The sequence below is a fragment of the Dryas octopetala genome, chromosome 5, assembly GCF_963921425.1.
Source record: "Dryas octopetala chromosome 5, drDryOcto1.1, whole genome shotgun sequence".
Classification (NCBI taxonomy): Eukaryota; Viridiplantae; Streptophyta; class Magnoliopsida; order Rosales; family Rosaceae; genus Dryas; species Dryas octopetala.
This window is the reverse complement of record NC_141370.1, coordinates 21,468,495-21,488,031: the sequence shown is the minus strand read 5'-3', so window position 1 is coordinate 21,488,031 and position 19,537 is coordinate 21,468,495. Positions and strand designations below refer to the sequence as shown.

The 19,537-nt window shown below is 35.6% G+C and overlaps 3 protein-coding genes across 4 annotated transcripts; 1 reads left to right on the top strand and 2 right to left on the bottom strand.

Annotated features, from left to right (window-relative positions):
* Window positions 1–242: 242 nt before the first annotated feature.
* LOC147285722 (Ubiquitin-like superfamily protein) lies at window positions 243–7,547 on the bottom strand. The gene is made up of 16 exons (XM_086243129.1): window positions 7,181–7,547; window positions 6,444–6,588; window positions 5,907–6,024; window positions 4,867–4,947; window positions 4,545–4,663; window positions 4,384–4,455; window positions 3,830–3,991; window positions 3,637–3,706; window positions 3,371–3,540; window positions 2,937–3,101; window positions 2,771–2,842; window positions 2,557–2,686; window positions 2,064–2,450; window positions 884–1,293; window positions 636–713; window positions 243–558 (listed from the first exon to the last, which is right to left on the bottom strand). Exons 2-16 carry the CDS (start codon window positions 6,564–6,566, stop codon window positions 550–552), a joined length of 2,166 nt encoding a protein of 721 aa, XP_086099255.1. The 5' UTR covers window positions 6,567–6,588; window positions 7,181–7,547; the 3' UTR covers window positions 243–549.
* Window positions 7,548–9,866: 2,319 nt separating this feature from the next.
* Window positions 9,867–11,607, bottom strand: LOC147285721 (uncharacterized). Of its 2 annotated transcripts, none has more exons than XM_086245033.1 (5): window positions 11,363–11,607; window positions 11,189–11,241; window positions 11,010–11,094; window positions 10,501–10,583; window positions 9,867–10,378 (listed from the first exon to the last, which is right to left on the bottom strand). In XM_086245033.1, the coding sequence occupies exons 1-5, from the start codon at window positions 11,421–11,423 to the stop codon at window positions 10,193–10,195; spliced, it is 468 nt and encodes a 155-aa protein (XP_086101159.1). In that variant the 5' UTR covers window positions 11,424–11,607; the 3' UTR covers window positions 9,867–10,192. The 2 variants fall into 2 exon arrangements, with proteins under 2 accessions (XP_086101159.1, XP_086101160.1); XM_086245034.1 differs by having other exon boundaries at window positions 10,501–10,562.
* Window positions 11,608–17,381: 5,774 nt separating this feature from the next.
* On the top strand, window positions 17,382–19,431 carry LOC147285720 (uncharacterized). Its single transcript, XM_086245820.1, has 6 exons — window positions 17,382–17,446; window positions 17,602–17,773; window positions 17,984–18,556; window positions 18,801–18,899; window positions 18,997–19,140; window positions 19,267–19,431. Exons 1-6 carry the CDS (start codon window positions 17,382–17,384, stop codon window positions 19,429–19,431), a joined length of 1,218 nt encoding a protein of 405 aa, XP_086101946.1.
* Window positions 19,432–19,537: the final 106 nt, after the last annotated feature.

Genomic DNA, 19,537 nt, shown 5'->3' with positions numbered 1-19,537 from the left:
ATTTGTGAAACTTTTCTTAGAAGTTGAGCATTTAAACTGTACACTTAAATGCTGCAAAACAAATTCTGACAACAGCAAGATATAAAGGCTCATGTTTAATTAATCTGCCAAGTGCAAATCCACAGAACCCATTCTCATTTTATGTATCAGCATTCAGCCAGGTATGCATTGCTTCCAAACTGCACCCTGCTTTCTTCTACCACATCACATCACATCAGATATATCAAGATGCAACCAAGATCTTTCATGAGTACACCATGGAAAACCACACATTAATTAGCAAACATGGAATTCAGGTTTTATGTAATTTCAAGTCATGTACTGTAACACTATAAATACTATACCAATCGTCAAAATTATGTCTCAAGGCTATGTATATCCGTAACTTGAAAGAAATTTTACAGTGTCTCGCTTGAGGTGAAATACAAGATTGACACAATGAGCCATGCCTCTGTTTGCCTGAAGAAGAGACATTGATGATTGTACTCAAGAAAACTCATCACTTTTTCACGACCATGGATACCATTGCTTATGCCCCCTAATGATAACTCACTCCATCTGCATTCAAAAAGCCATACTATTATTTTACAATGGGAATAAATAAATAAATGGATAAAGATTTTCATCATCAGCACCTTTTGACGTTTTGAACTAGGAGGGTTTGGTTCACAATCACTCTGCCGACGTGATGTCCCGACACTGGAATTCTCAGCCTGCAAATACATACTTATCTTCATGGTCTTTATCAATTCTTTAGGTTTATTGTAACATTTCATTTCCATCTAAGATCAAGATTCACAACTTTATGCCTAGCAGCTTATGTTTTGTTTGGCCATTAAGTAAAAGATGACACTGACAATGATAACTGGTGTAGCATGCGTACCTGGGTGGAAGAATCTTGGGCCATTACGTGCTCAGAAGAATTTTCCGCTTCTGTATGTACAAGACCTGGCTCTATACCTGCTGCTTGAGATACGACTGGCATGATTTGATGAAGCAAATTAGACAAAAATATTCCTTCTTCACTAACCCTTGGTTCTGCTTCTGGTGCACCCACAACACCACTAGATGTCCTTGCCTGATCTGATACAGGACCTGTAGTCATCCCCTGTAAGCTTCCATCTTCTAAGTGAATTTCACCACCAGGAAAAAGGGTCCTTATAAACTGTAAAATACCACTTGGGATCTGCCTCTCGGATTCTTGATTGTTTTGGGTTCCACCGGCTGACAAAATGTTGATGTTGATACTTCGTGTATGAGGGGGTTCCTGCTGTCTTACAGTAGGAGTTGATCCTGCAGGAAACAGCCCAAATAAATATTCAATTCATGGTTGCAGCTTAACCACCTAGGTTAACTAAATTAGAAGAAATGAACAAACTCAGAGCCAGTCCCTGGATTCAACTCTTGTGAGTAAGAACCAAATATGGGATTCCTACACATTCTCGTTTATTAGAGCAACCTTTTCTTTACTTGCTGCTTTGCAAGTTTACATACTACAACAGATTAAGACACACACACACACACACACACACATGCACGCAATAATTAAAAAAATTGAAAAAGAAGAAAAGATCTTGGAAACTTCCAAACAAAAAGAAACTACTGTTTCTAATCTTACTTGCAGACTAATATTGGAAAGAATTAACATCAGAAACATGATTGTATGTCCTATGTGGCAAGATACCTTAACTCCACTACATAAACAAGTCTAGCATAATATTCACTTTGGGTCTCCCTCCACCCTCTTCGTTTTTGTTGCTTACAACATCATTGTAAACTAGGATCTACCTATCATTCAACCCACCCTAATGCCACCCAATCCAAGGTGCAGGGCCCTCCCTTCGCCCTTTTCACTCCAATGGATTGAAAAATTCAGCCTCTCATACATGTGCATTTTATGTACTATCGCATGATTAATTTCAACAAATAAATCAGCCTTTCATACATGTGCATTTTATGTACTATAGCATGATTAAGTTCAACTACTATGTTGCATGGTATAATTCACTGGCGGAGCCAGAAAACAAATCCTCCTCCCCTGGCACAGCCAGTGGGTATATTACCCTCTCTTGCAGCATCTCCAGCGTTCTGCTGTTCTACTGCAGATTCAGAAGACTGCTGATCAGTATGGAGGCCAGCAGGGTGACGCTCTCCAGACGCTTGAGCTCCTTGTTGAAATCTTCCAAGCACTGGATAGTATAACCCTATTGAACTACCCGAAGAATCTGATGGTAGGCGACTGAGGGGACCAGGTACTGCTGCAACCACCGTCCTGATTGGCATCATCCTTACAGTTGAATCCCCAGTGAAGGCTGGAGCATCTGAGACCCTTGAAGTGACTTGATTAGCAGAATTTTCACCACCCAAACTTGCATCTGGGTTTCTTTGTCCTGAAGGCTGCTGAGTACCGCCATGTTCCTCTCGATTAACATTTGGTGTGGTTGTTGAACCTTATGGGTAAACATGAATAATGCTTAAAAACTACACATATTTATATTAAATAGAACTAAACAGAACATGGATGGAAATAGCGTGTGATTAAATTATAAAAGGTACCTCTTCGTATTTGTATATCAATACGCCTTGGAAGAAAACCAGTACCAAGTCCATTAACCAGACCAGAACCAGGCTGCACAGCTCCCATGGGGATGGCACCAAAGCTCATTCCTGATTGAAAAGGAAGAGGCTGGCCAAACATGATTCAATTTCAATCAGTATAAATATAACTATTTTCAAAAGAAAAGTTTTAATTTAGCATTTAGAAAATTACCTGAACCATTATAGGATTAGGACCGGTCGGGGATATGTATACTGCAGGCCCAGCATTAACCACTGCATCAGACTGCATGGGAGATGAGTCAGAAAATTTTAAGGTCAGTTACCATCTTAGATGGAATAGATGACAGCAAGAAACTTAAGATTCAGGAAAACATTACCGGTGTTTGACCCAGTTGCAATGTCATGGTTGTACGACCAAGTTCAAGTAAAAAGGCACCTAGATTATGAAACAAAGCTCCAGTTCTTGATGCACTAGATTGGGTGCTCAACCGTGCTGAGGGATCAGTCACATTCACTTGATTCTCCAATTGGCTTGCAAGTTGCTGCCAAGATGTAACATGAAAAATCGCAATGTCTTTTTGTTTAATATAATAAAATCAAACAGTTGCAAGCTTGTAGCTATTATAGCGTCATAATAACTAAGATTTGCAATGGCAGAAAACTAGACTCTTCTGCTTCCAAACGATAAAATCCCTCACTTATGAGAACTAAAGAAAATCAAGCTACAAGCACAAGTTGTCAAAATTGGAACACCAAATTATATACTTTGCAACAATATAAGGAAAAATTACAATGACACTTAAGAACGCACAAGTAGGGATTCTCCAGCTTGTTCAATGAGTAATAGTCGAGTAGAACGCAGGACTTCTGCCAACGATGCAGGTGAGGGTAGCCCCTCTTGTCTTATCCCTGAACGTGATGAGGTATTGGAACTTTCTTCAGTCCTATGAACAGCTGCTTCACTGCTTCCCCCATCTCTGGCTGTTGATAAATGAGTTGAAACTATTTTAGCAAACCAGCACCATCGGCGTAACAAACATGTATAACAATATAAAATTTCGTACATAGCAAACTCACCAATGGCCTCAAATTCACGCCTCATATGACTAAGATATTGGGATAGAGTAGTCAAAGAATCAGGAATTACCTACAAAAGACCACGGATATAGCATAGTGGTTTTATTATTTTTTTCAAAGAGATTAACTTAGTTAAAGATTGAAAACAGGCAATAAGAATAAAAACAAAGCAAACTGGAAATTTCAAACTTGCCAGAGGTGGCAAAGGCCCCAAAGAAAATGCAGCTGAATGACCAAAAGCACCATTTGATCTATCAGATGGACCCCGTGTGTTAGCTTGTTCAGATTGAAGTTGGGAAAAATCGAACATACCACTCAAACCTGATGTCCTTTCTGGCCTGTGTGGCCCATGTTCCTTCAGCATATCAACCATCCAAATACAAGATTAAAGATGAAAGCAAAAAGTGTACATTAATTTTCAACAAATGATATACATATGCAGGTCCACACACACACAGAGACACAGTATCCATCAGTTTTGTCAAAACATTATTGAGCTTTCCTCAAGAAAATCCATGGGATAAATATTTTCACTATTATGAATACTTTTTAACTTATTTGCAAGTGTGCAAAGTGCTTGAGCACCAGGAAAGAGAGAGAGAGAGAGAGAGAGAGAGAGAGAGAGAGAGAGAGAGAGAGAGAGAGAGAGAGTACATTATAATGTACCATGCCTAGGAACAATATATTCCACACATACTTCCAGTAACTTAAGCGATTAGCTTCTGAAATTTAAAATTTAAGATTTACCCTGACATCAATCCCTTCACTGCCACTTGCAATATTTGGATATCCTATAGAGCCAAGAACAGCAGAGATGATCTGCTTAGAAATGGAGATAAGAGAGGAAAGAATTACCATGAGACATAGTTGTAACAGTAGAAACATGAATCATTTAATTAAAGACTCACCCGATTGATTTCTGGTGGAACTCCATCCCCTTGAACGGGCATGCTGAAAGTTTCAATGACAACACCAGGAGCTACTTGATGATGGTGACCATGACTTGTACTTGTGGCAGGATCAGATGCTATAAACAGTTGACAGCATTGTGAAATTTAACAGTTGAACCAAAGACCTAAAAGGAAATAAGCTCTAATACCATGCTGGACAACCAATTGTCCCAACAACTCACGCTATTAGGAAGTGGGTCAACAATGTGTCCAAAGCTTAAAACACACTAACAAAACACAAGTACAATTGAAGAATATTGTTATATTTTATCACATCAACCTGGATGATTTGGTAATCCCTCGGATGATAGTGGAATAGGTTGTCTGACAACCATATGTAAGGTGTGGCCATCTTCAACATCTAAACCATGTTAAGAAAAGGTGAGTTGGAACTTCATTGAGAAGAAAAAATGGAGCATGAGCTTGACTAGAGGAAACAATACTAAACCCAGCTTAAACAATAATTCACAGCTGCAAATAGGTTCATGTATGCTTAATTTTTCAAACTTAATCTAGAAAAGTAAAGAGCTGACAATTTAAAAACCTTTGCTACTGACAGAAAATCTCTTAGCAAGAATATGTCACATTTGTTCAATGGTCTCTTCAAAACGTTAACATGGTACCTAGTTTGTGGAAAGGAAACAGGTATGCAGCACATCATATAGCCAAAAAATTGGTACCATGATGGTAAGCCTATGAAGCTTACAATTTCTAATTATAAGTCTAAATATGACACAAGAAATTTACATGCACAACCAAATTACCTTCCACTTGATAAAATGTTATACCTGAAACATGTACTATGTTTAATCGTACAAGTTCTCCATTATAACAAAATGATGACATCATAATACACCTTAATTCGTATTTATCATATTAAAGTTGTCTAACTCTATCTTTCCCAGTAATGGCTGGCATTATTAGTATCTTATAATCTATTAGAAGAGATTTCAATTAACATTAGCTATATTCACCTCTAGTAGGCATTATTTTCTGTTGCATATCTCACTACAGTGGCACATCTGATTATGATTGAAAGTTATCAAAACACACAGGCAAACAAGTACAATTACCCCTAGCTCAACAGAAAATTGAAAAGTAATACTCAAGTATGCAATGGATAAATAACCACGTGAAATCAATAAAATTAGACCACACAAAAAAGGGGAGAAATTTGATTGCTACAGTAACCTTAATAGGAAACTCATATATTTGGGAAAGAGAGAAACAAAGAGCATCCTAAGTAGCATAGAGAGTGCCACAAGGTTTTCAAAACTCAGAAATTCTTCCATAATTCAAAAGACCAAAAGATTAGGATACGATAGGCAGAGAGAAGCTGATCATCCTTTAGAACTTTTCCTCGGCATATTAGTCGTTGTTGGCCTGACAGCACACCAGTGACAGAAGCAATCTGTTCTTTCAGAGCAGGAACTGGCATCTGCAGTTCAGAAAACAGAGTATGGTGCAATTTGAAACCTGTTTGGAAAACTTTTACGACAAGAAAAACTTACTTCCAGCATGTCCTCACTGGAAATATTCCATGATAAATAAGCTTCAATAATTATTATTTAAAAGTAGCATATGGACAAGTAACTTTTGAATTTTATCACTTCTTAACACTTTTAACTTATGAATTCATCTCAAGCTTCTAGGAGCATAGTATAAAGATAGAATAGAAATGCACATGCATTTATAATTCCTCACAGTGGTGAAGATTGTGTGGGAGGAAGATCAACTGTTGCTCACCTCCATATAAGCGTCATAAACAGACTAAATAATTATATACAAACAGCAAACCAACTAACAAAAAGCCAGATTTTAGCGGGAAGTATAATAAAAAGTCACAAGAGTAACCACCTGTTTATCCACTCTCAGAGTATAGGTTTGTGAATCCAATGTTTTTATTTTTATCTCTATAGTGGCTTCAGACCCTTCAACCTGCTCACCCATGGGAATATGTTCAGCAGCATTACTTCCCATTCTTCTCAGACCACACTGATCCCTAAGAAGGAGCACGAGTATAAATAAAAAAGTTAGTCTTCTCCTCCTTGTCTTCAGGTTGGGGTTGGGGAAATAGAGCATTCAATCAACCACTTCTTTAATTATGACATTTGATCATAGACAAATATGAAATACAAAATGTAAAAGTAAATCCTGTACATGAGCAAAAGTAGAGTATAGTTATTTATTTAGTCAAAAGAAGCTCACTTTCAGCAAAAATAAAAAAGACCATCAAACCAACGAATGAATTTGCATAATCAAATTCCATTCCACCAAAAAAATACTCAATTCACAATTTTTTCCTGGGAAATGCTTTCATAGCATGCAATCTCTCAAAATCCCACTAAAGTAAACACCTTTCCTAAGCAAACAAACTATACAGCAACAACCTTAGGGTTTCTTCCAATCAAGAAAGAACAAGAAAAACTCATACTTTCAAAATCTAAAATTCCAGTAGGGCAATATTCATATACGGAAAACCCAACCCAATAATCGGCTAGACTCAAAAGCACAAAAAACCCAATAACCCATAAAAAAAATCGAATAAAAGAAAAGCCCAATAAAAGGAACATGATCATAGGCTTCATAGCTACCTGAGCGGAGAAAGAAACCCCAGGAAGCTTCCAGAAGATGGGGAAGCTTAATAATAGAGAGCAAGAGCGGAATAGCTGTATATGCAGCCCACACAGACAGAGAGCTTTATATGAAAATGGTGTGTATGCCACTGAAAATGGTCTGGGTCTGGGTCTGGGTCTGGATCGTCCCCTCTGTCACTGTGTGGCAAATGATGGACGAGCACCTCAAGAGGCAGAGAGGGAAATATTGATGTACTATTTCGCCTAAATTGGTGGTGGTGGTCATAGCCTCATAGGTGGTGGCAACCTGTAAAAACTCTTTTTTTTTGTTTGTTTACATCTGGATTTTCACCGTTGGGATTGGGTTTTTTACAGTTGCTTCTTTGGCTCTTTGCAACCAAATAGCGAAAGGATTAAAAAAAAAAGAAAAAAAAGAGCATGTGTGCTTTTTTATGGAACAAGACTATAAGTGAGAACCGAACTTCGTACGTTTCTCATGTTTTTTTTTTTCTTCAGTTTCATTTTATTTTTGAGACCTTGTTGTGGTTGTTGTTGGGTCCAAACTCGAAAGCTTGGGTGGTGGATGAGGACAGGAGTGAAAGGTCAAATGATCTTTGTGTTTTTTATCAACTTGGTTTTTGTTTCATGTAAATCAATATATGCAATTGTGTACACTAGTTTTTGTGTTGTATTTTTTCTTTCTTCCCAAGCAATGGAAAAAAGAAAAAAAAAAAAAAAGCTTATTCCAATAAATTATTGTTCATAATTGCTTGGTATCTATTTTAATTGAGCACCACATTAATTTATGAGGAATTTTGAACCTCTGGCATTTTCCAAAAGGTTTCATTAATTGTAGAATATATTCAGAATGTATTGTATCTCATACTGGTTGAGTAGTTGACCATATATTACCAATAAACCAATATTATTTATAGAAAATTAAGAGTTAATAATCCAATAATATTTTTAAAAAATTAGGAGTTAGCTGGAGTATCATGGCAATTTTTTTTTTTTTTTGCAGCTCATAAAATGTCATTTATTATTCTTACTTGATTTCGATGAGCCAAATAAAGGAGAGGATCCTCTCCGATTGCGTTATTCAATTCTCCTTTTCTTAATTCCCCAACAAAGGATGTGTATCTTAATTACTTTTTCTTACCCCCCAAACAAAGGATTGAATCATGTATCTTCCTTTTTTCTGTAATATGCTATCATTTTTTTAAACACGTTTGTTGCCACAGAAGAGCAATTTTTTAAAGTCAAACCTTTAAGGGGTATAAATTGACACTTCTTTCTAAAATATATATATATATATATATGCACTCTGAGTGGCTCTAGCTATATTATCATTGGTTCACATATTGATTATGCCAAACTATAAAATGAAAAAAATAATAATAATTTGATGAAGACATATTGGAAAAACAGAACCAAAGTGGAGAAAGTTAGATGTTGATTAAAATTATTATACTATTTTAATATCATCCCTCTCAAACTACTAATAAACAACCTTCAATCAAAAAAAACAAAACCGGCCAATAAACAACCCGTTTGAATTGTACTCTTCATCACCAGTACTTCTCTTACTTTTGGCCTAGCCCAGGCCCTCTAGTGCATAATAGTGTTGCCCTTCAGTGACTTCAGTCTATTATAGTTGGCCTAGGCCCATTGGGCCTGTAGTTGAGTTGAGGCCCAGGTTTATAACCTGATGTACGGGCCAATGCCAATATGAATGGACCACGACTATTATAGAGAGTAGAGACTGTCTGCATTGTGCAAATTGTAATTTGATCAAAGATATCCCCAGGACTACTGGTGTGTGTCTGCCAATTTAATCTATGTGCAGTGAACCAATTAATCTCATAAATGTCAGAAAATCCCTATACATTCAACTTTCAAGGCTTTTCCTATGGTTTCAGTTAATTCGTGGTTGGGTTGTGCATTTCTCTACAATACCAAATAAGTCTTAAGTTCAAATCTTTCCTCTTTAAAAAAGAGAAATAAAACTTTTTATATGATGCACCGTAGTCTCAGGCCACAACATAATTGACCCAACAAGGAACATGTGAGCCCACATGCATGTAAAGCAGTGAGAGAGTGGCCCATGCAAATTGCAATCAATATGTGAAACATGGTGGGAACAGCCCAGAATCCCTTGTGGGCCCAATGCCTGAGTGAGGAAAGACACAAGGATCATGAGTGACTCAGTCACATACTGCACAAACGCCTAGATACTTTGTAAACACATGACTTCTTTCTATCTAATTGCAGAAGAAAAATCACTGTCTGATTAAAACTTTAAGACCCTAGCTAGGAAAACAAACAATTAGTGTTTGATTAATGTGTTCACAACACACAAAAGAAAAAACCGGTTTATACTCTCTATGGGTATATATTTATCTAACACATGATTTATCATGTAATGAAAGAGATAGAGACAATAAATATGTATACATCTGTTACATAGAAGTTTTACTCGTTAACAACACTTCATTTTTCACCTTATGCTTCGGCCTTTTATTTTATTTATATATGTTTCTTTGTGGAGTAAGAAATATGAATAGGGAGACTTCTAAGTTTCAATGTTAAAACCAATGTTATTCCTTCAAAAAGAATTTTTCATGAGCAAAACAAGGGCATCTTCTTGTCTCTCCTCAGTTTGTTTCCTTTTTGTTTGTAGTGACCAAATCAGAGAAAATGCAAAAAAAGGATGTTATTTTGATACTTTTCATGTAAAATATTATGGGTTACAAATCCCAGTGAGCTAACCCCCCAAAAGTGCTCATGACTCAATCATCCAAATCATAGTTTAAAAGTAACAATAATGATAATAAAGAATATATAGTACTCCTTACTATGTACAAAACCACCCTAAGCTAGTACCCTAAATTCTGCAGCATTTATGCAATGCTGTCCAACTTGTTGTAGCTACTAGCTATTCTTCCTCTTTTATTATTTGCCTAACATGCACTTTGATCACTTTTGATTGTTTTTTATCAGTAGATTCAGTACTACACTGATGAACATCCATCAGTTGTGTATTGGAGGTTTTCTCCTTGCAGGAGAATAGTCCATTTCAGTCATGTCTATGAGGTCCGGATATTGTTGTTGGGCAGCTGCCTCATCATCCCTGTGCTTTGAAATAGCTGCTGATGTCTTAGCTTTGAAATTCCTATCTTGCCCATGAGCTTTAATATCCTCTCCATTGTTCTCTTTCTGTACATGGAGCACATAGAATCATACAGAGGAAGAAAAGAGGGGGTTTTCATGATCTAACCCCATAGCTACTGAATTCATCAATATTACTTATTTTGACTATAATTAATTAATTAACCAACCTTTGAAGTGGTGGTAGTGGTAGTAGAGGATGTCATGATAGTCATTAGTTTTCTAGTACATCCTGCAACAATAGAAATGAAAACTGCCCAAGTCTTATTACCATAACTTTTTCCAGTTAATTAATTCACTGCATAAACTTAAAAGAAAAATGGCCAATATAATTAATAATGGAAGTCATGACTAAACAAGCTAGTCAATAGTCAGATTAGTTTTGGGACAAAATTAATTGTTCTTTGGAATACATGGTAAGAGAGGTTCCAATCTTCTGAAACCCAACTCTCATGAGACCTTGAAGAGCATGCACTAGCTAACTAGCTAAATGGAAAAGAAGAGTGAAAAATGATGGATATTCTATTTCTAACTAGAAATTAAGGAAACCAATTAACTAATGCCTAATGGTGCCTGGGTTTGTGAGTCCTAGGTCCATAGTAATCTTCATGAATACTTGGTAACCAATGGTGTGGTGACTTCTTGGATGCTCTAGAAGAAACTTTTTTCTCCAAGGTACCTGAACACTCTCCACCATCTTTGCACTCAACAACCTCTCTGTTGTGACCTGCATTACTTTTTTTGGTTAAAGCAGTTTCCTCCTCCTGCATTTTTCACAACCAAATTTTATCAGACCAACAGGAAGAAGAAGATGTAAGACAAAAAGTTACAAGAAAATAGAAGAAAAGAAGTACTAACATGCATATTGATCTGTTGTCTAACTGAGATGAATCCTTTCTCCAAGCGAATCCCTTCAAAACAGAACAAAATAAATTAATTTCACAACTACTACATGCATATAATTAATATATAATGTCAAAACAAGACCCTGATATGCTAATAAATGCTTGTAATTGTATACATTTTGCATACCTTGAGCCTGAGAAAGGAAGAGGGAAAAAAGAAGAAGAGAGACTGCTAAAGATGGACTCATTTGAGGTAAGGCTTATGAAAAAGATATTGGAGTAGTACTGACTACTGAGAGAGAGAGAGAGAGAGAGAGAGAGAGAGAGAGAGAGAGAGAGATGTTTTAGAGTTACTAAATGTGAGGAACAGAACAAAGGGTTCTTTTCTCTGCAGGTTTCTCTTTCTTTCTGCTGCAAAACTTGAGCATGTAAGGGAACTTCTGAATGGTAGATGGTCTGGGAGATGCCTGCTTAAATACATAGAATGGTCTTTGGGCCCACATCAACTTCTCCCAACATCAACTTTAATGGGATCCATTTTGCTTTTTTCTTTTTTCTCACTGTCTTCCTTTTGTAAAGTGCAATTAAGTTTTTGTCCAAAGAAATTAAAGACATGTTTTATGATTCAATTATGGTTGTGTTCATAAATTAAGTTCCATGTCAAAAGGCAATCAATTACCGGGCCAAAGTTAGTCTTTTAGACAATAAAGTCGACACAGTCAATTTAACATCTCACAATCATTCATACAAAAAGAATTCAAATTAACAACATAGTAACATAACATAAACTGTTAAACGATTTTACACTAAAAAATTAAATATATGTTGATACCAAAAACATAAAAAGGTGCATTTGATTCTGATAATGGTCATGCCTCTGCTCGATCCTCTGAGATGCTTGATGCATCGATCGGATTAGCACACCTATACAGGCCCTGCTTTTTCATGTTGCATCTCATTTTTCATGCAACAACGACAATCCAAGCCTTAGCCTGTTTGATCAGGAGACTAGACAATGTGATTTGCCAAGTGGTACCAACCATAATTCGATCAGTCAGGGAAGCTTGCTTTTGGCTTTGATGGGTAGCTAGCTACAAGCAATCAAGCAATCAAGCATAGCTAGTCTTTCCATTTTGGGTGATCAATCAGATCAGATATATGGCTATGGATACGAGCTAGGCATGCAGTCCTCTATCCTGTGAAAATAACTCATCGCTAATATGCTAGTATGGCAGAATGGAGTAAATGAGTAATGGTCCTAATGGATGGGACGTAGTGTATACTCATTGTAAGTTTTATCTTTTTTTCTTTTTTTTTTCAAATATCATTAATTTTATCTTTATTGCATACTTATAAACTTGTATCTCATTGAAATTTAAAATTTTTTACCATACAACCGACTGCACCACATACAATCATATTTAATTGACTAAAATTATATCCTTACTAAGATTAAAAGAGAATAAAAAACTTAGAATATAAGAATGTATATAATTAAGAATCCTAGGTTTGCAATGGAACAAACATCAATAATATAAAATATATCTAACGGTATAAATATTTAGAGTTTTTTTTTTTTAAGGTTCATTGATTTTAACTACTAAATTTTAATCATTTTTTAATTTAGATATTAAAATTAAATAGTATTTTAGATTAGGTACTAGTTAAAAAGTCAAATAAAATAATAAAGTAAAACATATTAGAAATATTACATCACATGCTACTACAATAAAATAATAAAAATAATATTACATCACAAATATTACATTAATTTACACTATATTGTATTAATTTTTTAAAAAAATCAATCAAGTCACAACTTAACTGTAACTGTCTTGATAAATTGAAAGAGACAACTCGCACTACTATACTATGTATTATTTTGAGTAAAAGTATTGTTTTGACCTCTATTTATACTATATTATAGTATAATTTCTCTAAAAAAAATTCAATTAAGTCACAACTTAATTGTGACTGTTTCACAACTTAGATGTGACTGTCATTCAGTCACAACTAAATTTGAAGTTGTAAATGTTGTACAGTCACAACTAAATGTGAAGTTGAAACTACATTAACCAATTTTCAAGATAATATAAAAGTCTCAAGGGCAATTTTGTTAAAATTTTATCAATTTTAATTAACACTCATCATATATAGGGCAAAAGACAAAAATATCAAATAAAAAATACTCAAATCAAAAGGGTCAATATGGTTGTGACCTAATCTAAAAAATTATATTTAAATTTGGTAGTTCAATTGAAATATTATATGGTCTTTATGCTATATCAAAAAATTATTAAAATTTGGTATTTAATTTTAATTTTTAATTTTTTTTTGGTAAGAAGAGTTATTTATTTTTTTATTCGAAGGAGGGAGAAAAAGTTCTAAAGTTGTTGTTGTGATCTCGACCTTATGGAGATAATTGAGAAATATTTATCCCTAAATATTAAAAAGGAGAACCGTTAAATATGCCATTGCTGAGTTTACAAGAAATTCAATAAGAACGTAACTTTTCTCTCAAAGAAAAAATTGAATGATGAATCAGATTGTGCCACGACTTAACTCCGAAAACATAGTGGGCAGCAGCCCACGTGTCACAGGCAACAAGCGCAGTTAATGCGACGGCGACAGGCGAAGTTGAAAGTCACCATTTCACATCGCCCAACACACCGCCTGCTGACGTGGCAGTATGTCCTCTAGCGCGGTAGCGCCCATTGATGGCCACTCCACGTGGACGTCCACGTCCGGCTACGTGGGTACCGCTGTATCACGCGTCATGTCTGTGCTTTGGCCGTCAAGGAAACATGCCGGGGCGAGTGGTCGAAGCTGCCATGCGAGCGGGATTGGAATGACTTTCGCAATCGTCCCTTAGCAGCGATTTAGTGACGGAGGATTTTAGGATTTAGCAGCGATTTTATTATTGGCCTTAAAAGAAACAAAATAAAAAACCTTCGTTTGCCAAGCTGTTGACCCATTAATTTAAACAAGCCAAAAACTTTTCTTGAATGCATAATAATGTGATGCCACTTTGGGCAGGGACAACAATCCCTCATAACTATAAATCTATAATTTTTTATTAATCATGCACTAAATCTACTTTAATTTGCATTATCAATGTGAGAAAAAGAATGTGTTACTGCAACTAGAGCAATAATTTGCCAATTAATGTTTTTTCATGCATGAAAAATGTATTAGCCAATCTGGACCACACCGAGTATGATGTCACTTTAGAGACACTCTTTTTGGAGCTACATATATACACCCTAGTTTAATAATATCTTAAATCTTAATTAATCAATTTTTTAAGTGCATGAAGATTACCACTCATCAATCACAATGGGTATATATGCTAAGTTTTGTCATAAAAACATGCTTGAATTGTGGGCTGCTGTCAACTGACCTAATCCATCTGCAGATTGCTAGCTAGCTACTATTACTTGTTTATTAAATCATTAATTACTAGCTATATATTAACTCCCTCTAAAACTCTAAACTCTGTTGCTAATGCTATTAATTAATTATCCTCCATTGCAAATTTCAAGTAGGGGGACCAGTGCTTTGTACAATTGTACGTGATGTCTAAACTAGTAAGTAATTATAAATGATTATCAGCCAGTCTATCGAAGAATTAATTAATCCTCAAAACAAAAATTGAATGAATGAATTATCTTGTTTTGACATTCTGAAGTCTGAACATATTATTTAATTTGGAGAAATTTAATCAACTCACACACATGCTTACTAAAAAAGAGGATGTACTTAATTAATTAACAAAAAATGTCTATATTATATAACATATATAGTCATCAACGTAGTATCATAATCATCTTATAAATTTGAACCACTGAAGAGCCACGTACCTAAAAGGAATATATAAGATATTTATTTAAGTTGGACCAAATCCAAATCAAGTTACCTAAAAAGTTGGATTTACAAAATATATATTGAGCCGACAGAGAGACATCACATGATTTTCGGATGTAGTAAATGTTATGAAATTGGACCACTGTCCACTGATTTCAACGTTAACATTTTGTTCTAGAGACATGTTTTGTGGTTGTTTGTCTGGTTTGGTTATACATTTACAACCAGATAATCCAATTCGAATGCATGGCTCTCAACTCCTCTTTTGAAAGTTCTCACTTATACGACATATATAGAGACTTAGATATATATATATATTCCTCCCTAAAGTGATTATCTAATGTTGGTTGTGTAACATATTATTATGTTACAGTTGTATATATCATACGGTTAATTATCTAATGTGATAGTTAATTAACACATGAATGAATGCGATCTGTCGTCAAAAACCTAGCTAACTAGCTTGGCTCTTTTCGTGAATTGGATAATTAAAATTTGATTGATTTCGGAACCCACAAGAAATCGATTGACCTTTGATGAGATTTCTATTTGGTTTGGCAAATTTGAATTTTGGTCGACTATAATGGAGATGGACAAAAATTAATATCGGACCCAATGCATAGGGTAGGTTTATGATGATATGACATGGAGTTTGAGCACAGACACAGATCATCATGAATCATGAAAATTAATTGGTTGGGTGAATGCAGCGCCAAAAGGAACATGTACATCTCATGCATGCATAAATGCCAGGTTAGGTATCCATATATAATAAATCAGCTAGTCAGAAACATTTCCATTCAATGCCATCCTTTTTCATGCATTGTAGAGAGCTAAAGAGTTTAAGCCAGTTATTTTGTTCATTTTTGGGTCATGGCATTTTCCCCTGCAGTAATGTTAATGCCTAGAGTGACTATATATCTATCCGTTCAAAGTGATATATATGACTACAACGTATATAAATGCATGAACGTACAAGTAATTAAGATTAATGTAAATGTATGTAGACTGGGAACTCTCTCTCTCTCTCTCTCTCTCTCTCTCTCTCTCTCTCTCTGAGCTTTGGAGATAGAAACGAACAAACACAGTCATGCCAAGGAGGCTTGAAATTGTTGTGAACTTGTCGTCGAAAGAGTGCAACATATCAACATCTAATCTTGTATTATTGGTACAGAAATTAGAAATATGTTGGTCTTTGTTTCCCTTGTTGTTTCTTTATAGGCCCTTCCATACCTATGTCATGTGTTACACGACTAGTACCAAAGCTAGCTAACATGTTTTCTGCTATTGACACATGGGTGTAACCCGGGCCACCCGGCCCCTCTCTCCCTAATTAACCATGATCCACCATTGAAAACCATTGCAAATATGGAGATGTAGCTAGCTCATCAAGATATATGGGTGCAAATAGGCAAATACCCATCATTACTCATTAGTCCTTTCCCAGGTCACATGCAGATCATTTGGTATATGCTAGCTAATTCCTCCAATATGGTCAACCTACAGTTGGGGACAGTATAGGGCATCTGGCATGGGCCACACATCATTGACATAGATAGGCGCAGGTATTTTTTTTTATTTTTTTTTTCATTTGACATTTCTAATTGATTGATTGTCTACTTATTTTATAATACGTAGATATTAACCACACATGACAATGTGATGGATACCTATATAATCTATGTTATACAATTAGGTTGGACTCATTTAAGAGATTTAACTTGAAGGATAAGTGATAGACAACTCGTTAAAGGATTGAATTTACTTAAATAAGTAAAGAAAAAAAGAATTCACTTATAAATTATTAAGTTGACGACCATGTTAAATCCAACCATAAATGAACTGTGTCTCACTTTTCCTCCGCTATCTTATTAGGTGAGCCGGATTGTTCAATTTTATCTATTTTATTAGGCCATCTTTAAATGTGATGTAGCACTATCATATCATTCCATTCAATGCATGCCACTTATTTGTTCACTAAATGGGTCTTTAATTTGGGCAGAAGCCCGGATCCACCATTTAGTTGGGCCTGTCCAAGCCCTCTTTTAAATTGTCTTTAAATTGTCTCCTCCCAAATTTTACAAATAAATGAAGCACTGTGAACCACCTTACATATGGTTTGTGGTTCCTTGTATAACTCACCGTTAAAATCCCACGCCGGCCACCTTAATCGCTAAACCACCCCCAATGCAAACCTATTTCCCTCCTTATCTAAATTTGATTCACAAATTGAAATCTCTGTCTCTCATTTTTAACTCTAATTAATCTTTATTAATATATCTTTGTAAATTCGATGAAGTACTGTAATTTTGATTCTTTGATCAGTTACTCTCCTCTTTGTAATGGTGCGTGAAACATCTTCCAATGACAATAATCCTCCTCAAGAAAACCCATCAGGGCACCTAACGTAAGTTAGGAGAACAAAATAAGAATTTGAACCATTCATTTCACATCCACTTTTGCAGACCAATTATTTGATATTTGTATGTGCTTGTAATCAACATGTAATTAATAGCATATATCATTGATCAGTACTTAATTTCTTATTTTGTATGTAAGCAGAAGATGTCGGTGTTTGCATGGTGTAAATTGTGAATGTGGTAAGAGGGTGAGTTCTGGAGGTATTTTCAACCAGCCTTCATGTGAAAATCAAGGGTCTCAGCTGAATGCGGATGTTGGGTTACTTTCCAATTTTTGGTCTGAAAGGGTGAATGAAAATCTCTTATATTTTCTTGTGAGTTTTTTATGCATGCTGCCATGCACAAAACTACTTCATCAGAGCTCCTTGCATTTGCATTTGTCACCCAATTTATGCAGAAGCAATATGGTCATGATTGGTCATAAAGTTTACAGAAATTTCATGCCTAAAATTTCAATATATTGCATATATATGGCTTGCTTTCTTGATCTAATTAATTTTCATGTATGGTTCCATTTTCTCCAGACATTTTCATCCTCATTCCGAAGATCGCGTCAAGCTTTAAGAACTACTAGCCAAGTTTCAAACAAGGAACGCTCTGGCAATAACTCATCACCAGGACTAATAGTTCCAAGGAGCTCAAATCTGCTTTCAGCATCCACCATAAGGAGCATAACAAGTTGCATTGCCAACGCTCCAAATCTCAACTTATCTCATGCAATGAACCAAATTGGAAAAGCTTTTCCAGGCTCACAGAATGAGTCTGATTCTGGAACTTGCACCACATTGGTTTTCGGATCAACTCCTCTTCGCCAATTTTCTCTTTTTCGAAGTGTTTTTGGGCTGCCCTATAATCTTTTGAGGTCTTTATGGCTTCCCAGCGTAAGTGGAGATTCTACATCCCAATCAGGTCAAGCTTCTGCTTCTTCTGATGGTAATGGGTTCCAAAATGAGGCTCAAATTGATCTGTGGAGGCAACTACTCATGGAATCGACTCTGTATATTTACAGGCCGGCTGTTAGCTTGTTAGAAGGTTCGACTTCATTTTTTGTTGTAACAGGTAATAACGTTGGAGTGGGCTTCAGGCTTGTAACAGAGGTTTGTCTATTTCATTCTATCTATAATATATAGGAAATTTATGTTCAATGACTACAAATGTGCAGCATGGTAAGCCCTGCTTCTTAATTGTACAGTATCCATCTCTAATCACTAGATCAATCTTCTGTACCATAACTTGTGAATGTGCTAATTCTGAGTGGTGCAGAAAGATTCTATTTGATTTTGTTACTTCACTTTATTTCCATCTTTTTTATAGTTTTCCTTCTTAATACTGCAGGAGCAGAATGCTGAAGTCCTAAACCAATCACTCATGTACTTTTCAATTGAAATGCGCAATCGTTATGGAGCCTTGTGGCTTGATGTGGATAACATGTCATATGAGGTATTCTAACATCAAAACTTTCTTTTATTAGATAATAAATTTTGATCAATAATATTGCTTTCATATCTGTCTTTCTGTCTCCTGGCATTCTCTACAGGAACTACTGGCTTTAGAAGATCATATAGGGTATGTCAGCACAGGATTATCTGAGGAAGCAGCTGCTGCATCTCTCAAACGCAGTAGTTACATTTTGTCAGCAGAAGAAGAAAATTCCCAGAAAGAATTTTGCAGTATCTGCCAGGTATTTTGTTTATATGATCATTTTGATTTTCTATGTAGTTTCATCTTCCTTGGATAGTTTCTAAGACTAAGTGAAAATTCCCATCATATTGAACGACACTAATTACCATGTTGGTCTTCATGACAGGAGGATTTTGTAGAGGAGGATGAGCTAGGAACATTGGATTGTGAGCATAGTTTCCACATTGCTTGCATTAAACAATGGCTAGGATATAAAAATAGCTGTCCTATATGCAAGTCTCCTGGTTTGTATTCTACACGCCCCTCATTCTCACAAATTAAAAGTCTGTAAAGTATGTCATATAAAGTTGAAGTTTTCTAAGAAGTATATGGTGAGGGTTGGGGACTACTCCATAGTCCATATGAAGTTAAGTGTGCAGATTATGTATCAAAAGAAT

Coding starts and splice junctions, on each gene's coding strand:
- LOC147285722 (XM_086243129.1), bottom strand. CDS start 6,566: ATGGGAAGTAATGCTGCTGAACATATTCCCATGGGTGAGCAGGTTGAA. Junction 4,664..4,866: donor GGGATTACCAAATCATCCAG/GTTGATGTGATA, acceptor AACTGTTTATAG/CATCTGATCCTGCCACAAGT. Junction 1,294..2,063: donor TGGAGATGCTGCAAGAGAGG/GTAATATACCCA, acceptor TGTTTCCTGCAG/GATCAACTCCTACTGTAAGA.
- LOC147285721 (XM_086245033.1), bottom strand. CDS start 11,423: ATGAGTCCATCTTTAGCAGTCTCTCTTCTTCTTTTTTCCCTCTTCCTT. Junction 11,095..11,188: donor GACAACAGATCAATATGCAT/GTTAGTACTTCT, acceptor TGAAAAATGCAG/GAGGAGGAAACTGCTTTAAC. Junction 10,584..11,009: donor AGATGGTGGAGAGTGTTCAG/GTACCTTGGAGA, acceptor AGACTTGGGCAG/TTTTCATTTCTATTGTTGCA.
- LOC147285720 (XM_086245820.1), top strand. CDS start 17,382: ATGGTGCGTGAAACATCTTCCAATGACAATAATCCTCCTCAAGAAAAC. Junction 17,447..17,601: donor AACCCATCAGGGCACCTAAC/GTAAGTTAGGAG, acceptor GTATGTAAGCAG/AAGATGTCGGTGTTTGCATG. Junction 18,900..18,996: donor TGGATAACATGTCATATGAG/GTATTCTAACAT, acceptor CATTCTCTACAG/GAACTACTGGCTTTAGAAGA.